Raw genomic sequence first — 13,217 nt, forward strand, 5'->3', positions numbered from 1 at the left:
TACCAGGAGACTGCGGTACACTTAAGAATTGGTGCTCAGGATGAATTTAGTATTTCACAAGAACATTTTCACGTGAAGATAAAACATATAGACTATTACTAGTTCTCTGATGTAATGGTCTTCTATTTTCATGAGAACATGCTCTGTCTGGAAGTGTCCTTTGCGATATGCCAGAAGTTGGGAGAGATCAAACAGTGGTACTCCCTCTGTGAAGAGTTCTGCGATCACACAACCTAAAAAACACATGAAATAACAGCCAGGGAAGGGGAATGTACATTAGATGTTTAAACACTCTCAATGTCGATAATTCAACTACTAGTAAATTGGGCGAGTCCATGACATCCACTTATCTCTCTCTATTGCCTCAAACAGAAAATATATTTCAGCTATGAAAGTTACCTGCTGAGAAGATATCCATTGCCTGTTTGAGCTCTCCCCTGCTCCTCTGGCTGTTGCTGGTGAGGTCCACCAGAGGGGTATTCTGGTCGCTCTCTGTGGTGAACATACTCCCATCCACAAACCTCTCGGGGGCGATGTAACATGTCCTCCGTCGAGACGTGTCAAAGAAGTAATTAAAGTCAGCTGGGTTGTCCTCAGGCAGATAGGTGGGCTTGAAGCTGGCAAAGTCTGTGAGCAGCACCCAGTTCCAGCTGGTCACCATCACGTTTTCTGTCTTAATGTCACCGTGGCGCACGCCCGATTTGTGCGCCTGGTCTACGGCGGTGAGGATCTGGAAGGCTAGCCAGCGCTTCTCCACATTGTTGAGGAAGGGTCGCGTGCTGATGCGATCATACAAGTTGTCCCGGACGTACTGGCGGAAGAGGATGGCTGCTTTCTCAGTGAGGGAGGCCTTCTGGAAAGGCAGGCAGTTCTGGCACGAGTGTAGTCTGATCTTTAGCTCCTCCAGCTCCTGCTTGTAGCTGGTGAGAGGTAGAGATGGGTCCTGGATGGCAAACACCTTCACCACCACCAGGCCTTCCCTGTGCTTGGCGCGGGCCACCTTAAAGAAGCGCGTGCTGCCCAGGCTCTTGTCGTACTCGTGATCATGGATGTCAGAGAAGTAGCTGTCGACAGATAGGATCTGGGCAGGAGCGATCCCTGCCAGCTGATTCCCCATGGTTCTGCTTCACTCTGACCAGGGTCCTGGGTTGACATAGACATGAACAATCAAACACTTGCCAAAAATAAGAAAAACTAAAACAGATTCAATGATCATAACAGTTTGTGAATGGCTCTCAGATCAGCCAATACAACCTAAAGTATTTTCCCACCTATTGCATAATTAAGCAATAATGCCCGAGGGGGTGTGGTATATGGCCAATATACCATTGCAAAGGGCTGTTCTATGCAAGACACAAAGCAGAGGGCCTGGATACAGCCCTTAGCTGTGGTATATTGGTCATATTCCACAAACACCCAAAGTTCCTTATTGCTATTATAAAATAGTTACAAACATAATTTGAACAGTAAAAATAAATGTTTTGTAATATCCGTGGTATATGATCTCTCATACACACGGCTGAATGCTGTTTTAGCCAATCAGCATCCAGTATACAAACTACCCGGCTCAAAATAAACAATACATCTAGCCGGAAACCCTTCCCATACAATAAAGCGTTGCATGACAAATCATGTACTAAATAAAGCTTTATGAAAAGGATTTGCTACACAATTACAGAGAGAAACCACAAAGGTGGGCTATCAAATCCAATTTTATTTGTCACATACACATGTTTAGCAGATGTTATTGCGGGTATGTATAACAACAACGGTATGTATGAATGTAAATAGCATAGCTAGGTAAATAATAACTGTGGCTACAGTACTGGCTACAAATTGATATCTAGTTAGCTGCTTTCAAACTCGTTTAGTGCTACTTACTCTGCCATGAAAATGGGATCATTATGCATTGCCTCATCATGTAAGGAAGGTACACTGTGATGATGGCAGTGCAACTTACCATTGTCATGCGCATGAATATAAACAAAGAAAGAACATGCATAACAACCGAATAGTACATACAGTTTGATATACTTACAATACAAATGGAACACAAAATGCACGTGAAGTTGATGAAATGACAGTGCAGGGTATTGTTTACCAGATGGTTGAGATGCGGTGTAGTGCTGTTTGGCTTCGTATCTGGTTAGCATCTAGCTAACTTAATCGGTTCTAATATGTCATCCCCATGCATTTTGCTAAGACGACTCCATTTGAAAAAAATATAAATTGAGCGTCGAGATTTAGCTTGTTCCGTGAGTTCAGCTGACAGCTGAAGGAAAGTAACATTTCCTGTAAAATCCAATAAGATAAAATAAAAAAAAAGATAATATCCCTCCGCAGAATGCATAGACACATAAACTAGCGTCACTTCCGGTTCTAGATTTCACTTTCAAAACACAAGCTAGCTGTGAAAGCAATATGTGAGATGTCTACATGTTTTTTTGTTTGTTGCTTTCGTCTGAGAAATTGCCTAATGTCAATGAACGAGAAAAAGGGAGGAGGAGAGGAACTGTAGATTATTAAAAGAGAGCACTTTATCCCCGCCCCTTGTACGCTACTAGCGTGCTGATCTCACCGGCGACTGTCCGTCAGAGAGAAGCGACAGTGGATTTTACGGAAGATGCTGAAGAAACAGGAGCGGCTGGTAAGTTTCCGGATTTCTGAATGTTATATTCATATCTTCATATATTTACAACATAGTATATACCCAACAGTGAGTTGTATTTAGATATAAAACAATCTGTTGACAATGGTTTTGTTCAAAAAGGACAGTGGGGGGAGCTGTCGCAAGGGAAAGACAATGTAACGTTAGCTAGCTACAGTACAGTATAATGTTACTGTCGAGAGCTCCATGATCACCAGAGGTGAGCGTGGTGTTGTGCCGGTAAAAATACTGTTTACTTGCCATGTATATATTGCTGGATAACGTCAGTTGGATAACGGTAGTTGTTTGTCACAGCGAACTTTGACCTGGTTCAGGGATACATAGCTTCATGTCAAAGAACAACAAAACCAACAATAGCTATCTAGGTACTATAGCTTGTAGTATGCCATAGCCCAACAACCATATCCTCATAGCTATCTATGACGGTTATATAAAGTAAAGTTAGCGTTATATTGCCCTGGCAGGCCCACTGCCCACTTTATTGGTGTCGTTTTCCACTAGCACGGAACGGCGATGTTACTAACCCTCTGGTGATACTACCTCAAATACACTAATAGTTTTTTCTTCTTCTTCTTATAACGTTAAACAAATCTATTTGCAAGCAACTAAGCAACATGTTGAATTTTGCTGATCAATAAAACGTGTCAATGCAATAGTAGGTAGAGCAATGACCTAGATAGCACAACACACACTAACCACGAGGGTGTAGCTTTGGCTAAGCCTTGTTGCATTTAGTGTTCACGGTGTCGTTGTTATCGAGCATTGTGTTTTTGTTTTTGACAAGTTCATAAAGTTGACTGAATTTGGTCGTCTGTATTGTGCTTCCTCTGCAATTTAATTCAGGGGATGTTGGCTAGTTGACTGAATTTAATTCGGGGGGATGTTGACTGAATTTAATTCGGGGGGTTGTTGGCTAGTTGACTGAATTTAATTCGGGGGGATGTTGACTGAATTTAATTCGGGGGGTTGTTGGCTAGTTGACTGAATTTAATTCGGGGGGATGTTGACTGAATTTAATTCAGGGGATGTTAGCTAATTGACTAAATTTAATTCAGAATCCAGCAAGGCAATGCAATCAGCCATGTAAACAAACATTAACAATTAGCCTACAGACACACATACATGTATAGTCATTTGAATGGGGCTGCATGGGTGTATCAAGTCATTCACAGTCAGCCTGCTTCTCAGTCAGACAGCCTACATCAGAGAGAGAGAGAGTGTGTGTGTGTGAGAGAGAGGGAGCAACCTGAAGTTTATCATTATCGACAAACATGTTATTCTTTCTCAGAGAGCGAGCCTCTGGGGTCACAGAGGACCACCCATTACTACAACAGAAAAATGTTCAACTAGTGTGGCGTGCACAGTAAGCCAAGTACTGTACGCTTCAAAATTGCCTTTACAATTTATATAAATACTTTTGGGCTGCATTTAGCCTGTATTCTTAGGTAAACTGTGTTTATAATTAGGCCTGCACATTTAGCAACACTTCCAATGACCAGTTTGGCAATAGCTAGATGTACATGTATGTGTGTGCACAATTTACATTGATTAATAACAGTTGTATAAACTAGACCTGTGTTAATAACTAGGCCTATAAACGATGAACAAGAGTTAATATTGACCTTTTTCAACTTTGAACTTTGATTAGCCTATCTCACAACATTTTTAACCACAGCCCTCCTCTTGGCCGCAGAGACAACATGTTTCTGTTTTAAATCTAATTTCCTACACATTTTGCCATGGCTTATGTCATGTTCCTATGCTATCTGAGTGACTTAAACATTATAACAAAATCAGTGGGGGGCATGGGTCCCATGACATTACATTTTTTTGAATTTTAGGTTCTCCCTGACTGTCTAGTTTAACAATTTTTGGGTTGTTAGTTCTCAAATACAATCTTATTTAAAAATATATTGTACAATTTATATTTTTGACATAATTTATATCTAGTTTTAGTTGCTTTGAAGTTTAAACTGAAAACGTTTTACCATCTGCTAAATGCATGTAGGGGAAACGCATGCGAACACACACACATATGCACTACTTTGTGTGGGAAACTTTGTTTTCTTCAGTGGAGGAGGATAAGAATATTATGTCCCCGAAATGACCTTCCCTAGTATGCATGCCAACTATTACTGAAGTTGTTTCACTTGAGTAGTAGACTAAGCTACCTGGTGTTTCTGAGAGGGTCATGTACCAGGTTAGTCAGGGTGTTTGTTCTCTGATGCAAAGAGACAGACTTATGAAATCTGCTCAGTGCATGTTGCCTTGGTGATGAGTTTACGGATATAATTAAATGGTTATGAAACAGGCATAAAAAGCCATAGCCTACAGTGGGTGTCTACTATAATCACTTGTCCTGAAAAATTAGACCTAGTGCCCTCATCTCACAGACATCATAAAAAACCGTTTAGTTCATTTCCACTGCAAAATATTGTGAGTAATGCCAGAGTATTTCAGTGCTGTTTTGCAAACTGAAAATTTCACCATGTCTAACTGGCAAGAACCTGACTTATGAGTAAAAGCTACCAACAACCCAACCTCCAGTGGCGTTCTCCGTTCACGCAGGTCAGATGCACACCACTTTGTTCAGCGTCAGAAACATTTTTTTACTTGTTTAGGATGAGAATGATATCCTTAAAATGAACTAGTCTGTGTCAATGCCCACTGTAACTCAAGTTGTTCAGTTGAGTAGGCTAGGCTACCACCTGTGTTTATTCTTCCATGCAGTGTTATGAAATCTGCTCTCTGCAAGTTGCTGTGGTGGTAAGTTAACACAGTGTCATTGGATGGTTACAAAAGCAAAATAGTAGGCAGCTAGGCGCCTATAATAAAGTCAACAATCCTTCACCCTGTGAAGTGTGTGTGAAGTTATTCAGTCCAGATAGGATGCCGGGCAGGGAGGGGGACTGAATCCGTGTTGGGCATAGGTGTGGAGTTAGTGTGTTTGCTCTTTATGTTTGCCTGTCAAAGGGAGGGAGAGGGGTGTGGTGGCAAAGTGAAACGGGAGGCGGGACTGGTACATCCATTGCCCAAGCCCCATCGCTCTCTTTGCTCTGTCCTCGCTCTCTTTGCTCTGTTCTCTGTCCTCGCTCTCTTTGCTCTGTTCTCTGTCCTCGCTCTCTTTGCTCTGTTCTCTGTCCTCGCTCTCTTTGCTCTGTTCTCTGTCCTCGCTCTCTTTGCTCTGTCCTCGCTCTCTTTGCTCTGTCCTCGCTCTCTTTGCTCTGTTCTCTGTCCTCGCTCTCTTTGCTCTGTTCTCTGTCCTCGCTCTCTTTGCTCTGTTCTCTGTCCTCGCTCTCTTTGCTCTGTTCTCTGTCCTCGCTCTCTTTGCTCTGTTCTCTGTCCTCGCTCTCTTTGCTCTGTTCTCTGTCCTCGCTCTCTTTGCTCTGTCTTTTCTCTCTGTCTTCGTTCTATTTTCTCTCACTTCCTCCCCAGGCCCACCATATTCTCTCGCTCTCACTGCCCCTCTTCCCCTCTTGCGCTCACCACATCTTTCTCTGTCCATCTTCTCTCCCTGTAACTCCATGTCTTTAGAGCTTAAATTGTACAGCTTTATCCTCACTCTCTCAATCCTTCAATCCACCACTTACCACCTGTCTAATTACAGTACCCCACCCCCCCTCTCTCTCTCTCTGTTCTTTTTCTGCCACTCCCTTGTGCACTGACATGTCTCTGTTACCAGTCCTGTCTTTCTCTTTCCCAGCCTGACTGCTGTCACTCACTGTGGCCTTTTTAATAAACCAGCCTCTGTTCCAGAACCCTGTTCCAGACAGCAGCACCTAGAACCTGTGTTAGGCTTTGGCGGGATACCGTATATACAGTGCGTTCAGAAAGTATTCAGACCCCTTGACTTTTTCCATGTTATAGCCTTATTATAAAATTGATTAAATTAAAATCCTCATCAATGGACACACAATACCCCGTAAGGACATAGCAAAAAAGGTTTTTTAGAACATTTTGCAAATGTATAAAACATTTAAACCTTCCCTTATATACATAAGTATTCAGACCCTTTGCTATTAGACTCGAAATTGACCTTGGGTGCGACTTGTTTCCATTGATCATCCTTGAGATGTTTCTACACCTTGATTGGAGTCCACCTGTGATAAATTCAATTGATTGGACATGATTTGTAAAGGCATAAACCTGTCTATATAAGGACCCACAGTTGACAGTGCATGTCAGAGCAAAAACCAAGCCATGAGGTCGAAGGAATTGTCCGTAGAGCTTTGAGACAGGATTTTGGCTTGGCACAGATCTGGGGAAGGGTACCAAAAAATGTCTGCATTATTGAAGGTCCCCAAGAACACAGTGGCCAGGGAGGTGACCAAGAACCCGGTGGTCACTCTCACAGAGCTCCAGAGTTCCTCTGTGGAGATTGGAGAACCTTCCAGAAGGACAACCATCTCTGCAGTATTCCACCAATCAGGCTTTTATGGTAGAGTGGCCAGACAGAAGCCTCTCCTCAGTAAAAGTCACACGGCAGCACCTAAAGGACTTTTAGATCATGAGAAACAAGAGTCTCTGGTCTGATGAAACTTAAGATTGAACTATTTGACCTGAATGCCAAGCGTCATGTCTGGAGGAAACCTGGCACCATCCCTACGGTGTATTTCTGAATGCACTGTACTTTATACCGGGATATTTGAAAATTGCCACAAAGTTTTTCAATACAATTTAATATTTGTAGCTACTTTTTAAGTTAATACCTGCAGTCAACTTGTGCAGTACATTAGGAGATAAAGTTCTTCATTTCACCTGTGACATAATTTGACATTATGAAGCTTACCGTAGTTCCCCAGAACAGTCATGTGTTTGTTTGTAAATAACACAACGGGAGGAAGCAGGTCCAATGTGTTCTATATCTATCAGAGTCTCTGTTCTGCAGCGCACATGAGATGAATTTACACTACAATTCACTATTAAATGTTTGCCATCCGATATCTTATAATGGCTTTCTGCCAGAAATCAAAGATCTCTGGGTGAGTTATCTGTACATTGCCATCCTCCTCCGTTCTCCTCCCCCTCTGCTCTTTATTTTTTTTTTAACCAGGCAAGTCAGTTTTAAGAACAAATTCTTATTTACCATGGCAGCCAAACCCGGACGACGCTGGGCCAATTGTGCGCCTCCCTATGGGACTCCCAATCACGGCCGGATGTGATTCAGCTGGGATTCAAATCAGGGACTGTAGTGTCGCCTCTTGCACTGAGATGCAGTACCGCTGCGCCGCTCGGGAGCCACCCGTGGAAACATGCTGCTCTTCCTTCAGAAAAGCCTTCATTACAACTTTGTTAATTTGCACAATTTCTCTCATTCACTCTTGCTTGTAAATGACATTCGGTAGCTACTAGCTATGCTTGTATAACATTATGAGCTGGATTTGCCTGTCTTTGCAAATAGTTTGTTTTCGCTCGTTAGCATTTAGCTAACAGCGTCTATGTGATTTCGCTATTAGTTTGTGCAAATTTTGTTAGCATTCTGGTAATAGAGGCCCAATTTGCCTTTCTTTAGTTTTTTGTGCCCCCCCCCATGCCGGTAAATCCCAGGGTGAGAGAAGAACGGTAATAGCCTGTGGTCTAATCATTTATCTGGCCCTGAGGCATTGAGTCTATACACTGGACCAGCAGACCCTGCCCAGTGTCCAAGATGGCTCACGTTCTATTATTAACCAAACTAGATTCAGCAGCACAATATTTTCATGCCCCCTCAAGCAAACGGTGATCATTTGCACCTCAGATCAACATCTGTCATCACTTGTTTCTGTCCTACACAGGGTTAGATTGCATGTTTATACTTAATACCTACAGTTGAAGTCGGAAGTTTACATACACTTAGGTTGGAGTCATTAAAACTCGTTTTTCAACCACTCCACAAATTTCTTGTTAACAAACTATAGTTTTGGTGCATGACACAAGTAATTTTTCCAACAATTGTTTACAGACAGATTATTTCACTTATGTATCACAATTACAGTGGGTCAGAAGTTTACCAGCAATACACTAAGTTGACTGTGCCTTTTAAACAGCTTGGAAAATTCCAGAAAATGATGTCATAGCTTTAGAAGCTTCTGATAGGCTAATTGACATAATTTGAGTCAATCGGAGGTGTACCTGTGGATGTATTTCAAGGCCTACCTTCAAACTCAGTTCCTCTTTGCTTGACAAGTCTGGTTCATCCTTGGGAGCAATTTCAAATGCCTGAAAGTACCATGTTCATCTGTACAAACAATAGTACACAAGTATAAACACCATGGGACCACGTAGCCGTCATACCGCTCAGGAAGGAGACGTGTTCTGTCTCCTAGAGATTAACGTACTTTGGTGCGAAAAGTGCAAATCAATCCCAGAACAACAGCAAAGGACCCTGTGAAGATGCTGGAGGAAACCGGTACAAAAGTATCTATATGCACAGTAAAACGAGTCCTATATCGACATAACCTGAAAGGCTGCTCAGCAAGGAAGAAGCCACTGCTCCAAAACCTCTATAAAAATGCCAGACTACGGTTTGCAACTGCACATGGGGACAAAGATTGTACTTTTTGGAGAAATGTCCTCTGGTCTGATGAAACAAAAATAGAACTGTTTGGCCATAATGACCATCATTATGTTTGGGGGAAAAAGGGGGAGGCTTGCAAGCCGAAGAACACCATCCCAACCGTGAAGCACAGGGGTGGCAGCATCATGTTGTGGGGGTGCTTTGCTGCAGGAGGGACTGGTGCACTTCACAAAATAGATGGCTTCATGAGGAAGGAAAAGTATGTGGATATATTGAAGCAACATCTCGATCAGTCAGGAAGTTAAATCTTGGTCGCAAATGGGTCTTCCAAATGGACAATGACCCCAAGCATACTTCTAAAGTTGTGGAGGAAAAATGGCTTAAGGACAACAAAGTCAAGGTATTGGAGTGGCCATCACAAAGCCCTGACCTCATCCTATAGAAAATGTGTGAGCAAGGAGGCCTACAAACCTGACTTACACCAGCTCTGTCAGGAGGAATGGGCCAAAATTCACCCAACTTTTTGTGGGAAGCTTGTGGAAGGCTACCCGAAACGTTTGAACCAAGTTAAACAATTTAAAGGCATTGCTACCAAATACTAATTAAGTGTATGGAAACTTCTGACCCACTGGGAATGTGATGAAAGAAATAAAAGCTGAAATAAATAATTCTCTCTAATATTATTCTTACATTTCACATTCTTAAAATAAAGTGGTGATCCTAACTGACCTAAGACAGGGGATTTTAGTAGGATTATTTGTCAGGAATTGTGAAAAACGGTGTTTAAATGTATTTGGCTAAGGTGTATGTAAACTTCCGACTTCAACTGTATATGTCAGGGTTAGATCGCATGTTAGTACCTAATACCTATATGTCATCTATGCTGTTTCACTTTCTCCCTTTTCTACAGGCTAGCACAGGACAAGGGACCTTTTTTGGTAACTGAAGCCAGCAACTTCCTACAGTTGATAATAGGTAGGCTGAAGCCAGCGACTTCCTACAGCGGGTAATGGGTAGGATGAAGCCAGCGACTTCCTACAGCGGGTAATGGGTAGGATGAAGCCAGCGACTTCCTACAGCGGGTAATGGGTAGGCTGAAGCCAGCGACTTCCTACAGTAGGTAATGGGTAGGCTGAAGCCAGCGACTTCCCACAGTGGGTAATGGGTAGGCTGAAGCCAGCGACTTCCCACAGTGGGTAATGGGTAGGCTGAAGCCAGCGACTTCCCACAGTGGGTAATGGGTAGGCTGAAGCCAGCGACTTCCCACAGTGGGTAATGGGGAGGCTGAAGCCAGCGACTTCCTACAGTAGGTAATGGGTAGGCTGAAGCCAGCGACTTCCTACAGTAGGTAATGGGTAGGTTGAAGCCAGCGTCTTCCTACAGTAGGTAAAGGGTGGGCTTTTTCTGAAACCCTTGTCAGGTTGCGTATCTCAATAGCTGTTGTCTTGTTCAACAATGGCCCCTCTGAACACATTGTAGAAGGAAATAATAAGGCCTTTCTTAAGGGCACCTGAATCGCTGCCTCTTTATTGCAAGGTCAGAACATTAATGATCCTAGTCATTTTCAACTGTTTCTCTTTGTGCCTCTGTGTTGTGTATAGGAGTGTTGTGCTTTGTAGAAAATGTTGGATGAAATGTTTTTTTCTTTGCAAATCCTTGAGAGGCTCTAAGAATGACCTGTAAGGTGAGCTCTTTCATTGGCTGAAGAGTTAGGCTACAATCTTCATTGTTTTCCTGCCTACCTGGCACACCCATCAGCTGGCACACAGCATTATTCACACTGATGTGACGGTAAATGTTACAACGCCCATGCTTTTGTGTTTTTTAACAATAGCATCTAGCATTGTTCTGGGTGGAAACAAGCGGAAGTCATGCGATTTGTAGGAATTTTCCAATCTCTGTCTCCTCTTCTGTCTTGACCGCAGACTTACCCACAAGTAACAGTGACAGTCCCCAGCAGCCCTCTGTTGGTGTAAAGAGTAGAGGTCGACCGATTTATGATTTTTTTTCAACGCCGATACCAATTTATTGGAGGACCCCAAAAAAGTCGCTACCGATTAATCGGCCGATGTTTGTTTGTTTGTTTGTTTATTTATTTGTAATAATGACAATTACAACAATACTGAATGAACACTTATTTTAACTTAATATAATACATCAATAAAATCAATTTAGCCTCAAATAAATAATGAAACATGTTCAATTTGATTTAAATAATGCAATACAGTATAGCTTCCGTCCCTCTCCTCGCTCCTACCTGGGCTCGAACCAGGAACACATCGACAACAGCCACCCTCGAAGCAGCGTTACCCATGCAGAGCAAGGGGAACAACCACTCCAAGTCTCAGAGCGAGTGACGTTTGAAACACTATTAGCGCGCACCCGGCTAACTAGCTAGCCATTTCACATCGGTTACACCAGCCTAATCTTGGGAGTTGATAGGCTTGAAGTCATAAACAGCGCAATGCATTGCGAAGGGCTGCTGGCAAAACGCACGAAAGTCTAAAATTTAGGAAGGAAAAATTCCTGACGTTTCGCACAATTCGTGCTTCTTCGGAGGGGAAAAAAATTAAAATGCGGCTGCATACCATCTCTCAGAGTGATCTATCAAATCAGACTTAATTATAATATAATAACACAGAAATATGAGCCTTAGTTTCCGGATTCAACCATATTAATGACCTATCATCTCGAAAACAAAACGTTTTTCCTGTCAGTGAAATACGGAACCGTTCCGTATTTTATCTAACGGGTGGCATCCCTAAGTCTAAATATTCCTGTTACATTGCACAACCTTCAATGTTATGTCATAATTACATAAAATTCTGGCAAATTAGTTCGCAACGAGCCAGGTGGCCCAAACTGTTGCATATACCCTGACTGCATGCAATGAATGCAAAATGACACCATTTCACCTGGTTAATATTGCCTGCTAGCCTGGATTTCTTTTAGCTAAATATGCAGGTTTAAAAATATATACTTCTGTGTATTGATTTTAAGAAAGGCATTGATGTTTATGGTTAGGTGCAACGATTGTGCTTTTTTCGCAAATGCGCTTTTGTTAAATCATCCCCGTTTGGCGAAGTCGGCTGTCTTTGTTAGGAAGAAATAGTCTTCACAGTTCGCAACGAGCCAGGCGACCCAAACTGCTGCATATACCCTGACTCTGTTTGCAAGAGAAGTGACACATTTTCCCTAGTTAAAAGAAATTCATGTTAGCAGGCAATATTAACTAAATATGCAGGTTTAAAAATATATACTTGTGTATTGATTTTAAGAAAGGCATTGATGTTTATGGTTGGAGCAACGTGTACCTAAGCGATTATATGCAACGCAGGACAGGCTAGATAACTACACATGGTTGATGATATTACTGGTTTAACTAGTGATTATGATTGATTGTTTTTTTATAAGATAAGTTTAATGCTAACTAACAACTTACCTTGGCTTCTTATTGCATTCGCGTAACAGGCAGGCTCCTCGTGGAGTGTAATGTAAAGCAGGTGGTTAGAGCGTTGGACTAGTTAACCGTAAGGTTGCAAGATTGAATCCTCATGCTGACAAGGTAAAAATCAGTCGTTCTGCCCCTGAACAAGGCAGTTAACCCACCGATCCTAGGCCGTCATTGAAAATAAGAATGTGTTCTTAACTAACTTGCCTAGTTAAATAAAGGTAAAAAAATACGGCCAAATTGGCGTCCAAAAATACCGATTTCCGATTGTTATGAAAACTTGAAATCGGCCCTAATTAATCGGCCTTTCCGATTAATCGGTCGACCTCTAGTAAAGAGCAGTCTTTGTTTGTTCATTGGCATGGCTTCTATGTTTCGCTGAGTCACTATGAATGCATCTTAGCCTGGCTAGCTATTATTGAAATATTCTCAGCACTCCTTCCCTCTACACGGAACGTCTGGACAATGTCAGATAATAATAATATTTGTATCTTTTAGTACAAAACATTCCAGTATAGAGCTGCGATGATAAACCAAAAATGATCAACACCGATCACTTATCGCAAGCATTTTGCTGATATTGTTCATTACGAGCCTATACT

General features: G+C 42.1%; 2 protein-coding genes across 5 annotated transcripts in view; one reads left to right on the forward strand and one right to left on the reverse strand.

The window, feature by feature from the left end:
- LOC106574714 (phosphoinositide 3-kinase regulatory subunit 4) overlaps positions 1-2,366 on the reverse strand; it is a 28,154-nt gene extending 25,788 nt beyond the window's left edge. For 2 of the 3 annotated variants that reach the window (XM_045719053.1, XM_045719051.1), the window contains exons 1-3: positions 2,039-2,337; positions 400-1,143; positions 100-233 (exon numbers count right to left, since the gene is read on the reverse strand). In XM_045719053.1, the coding sequence (XP_045575009.1) occupies positions 100-233; positions 400-1,117 (852 nt within the window). In that variant the 5' untranslated portion in view covers positions 1,118-1,143; positions 2,039-2,337. Of the gene's footprint in view, positions 1-99; positions 234-399; positions 1,144-2,038 lie in introns of all 3 variants that reach the window. The other variant, XM_045719052.1, reaches the window with a different exon arrangement.
- A 30-nt stretch (positions 2,367-2,396) lies between these two features.
- Positions 2,397-13,217, forward strand: part of LOC106592954 (calcium-transporting ATPase type 2C member 1) — a 47,165-nt gene continuing 36,344 nt past the window's right edge. Inside the window, exons 1-2 of one of the 2 annotated variants that reach the window (XM_045719057.1) lie at positions 2,527-2,647; positions 10,075-10,139. Coding sequence is in view for 1 of the 2 variants with exons in the window: in XM_045719055.1 (XP_045575011.1) it covers positions 2,624-2,647 (24 nt within the window). In the remaining variant the exon portion in view is untranslated. Of the gene's footprint in view, positions 2,648-10,074; positions 10,140-13,217 lie in introns of both variants that reach the window. The other variant, XM_045719055.1, reaches the window with a different exon arrangement.

This window comes from Salmo salar, chromosome ssa05 (assembly GCF_905237065.1).
Source record: "Salmo salar chromosome ssa05, Ssal_v3.1, whole genome shotgun sequence".
Taxonomy (NCBI): Eukaryota; Metazoa; Chordata; class Actinopteri; order Salmoniformes; family Salmonidae; genus Salmo; species Salmo salar.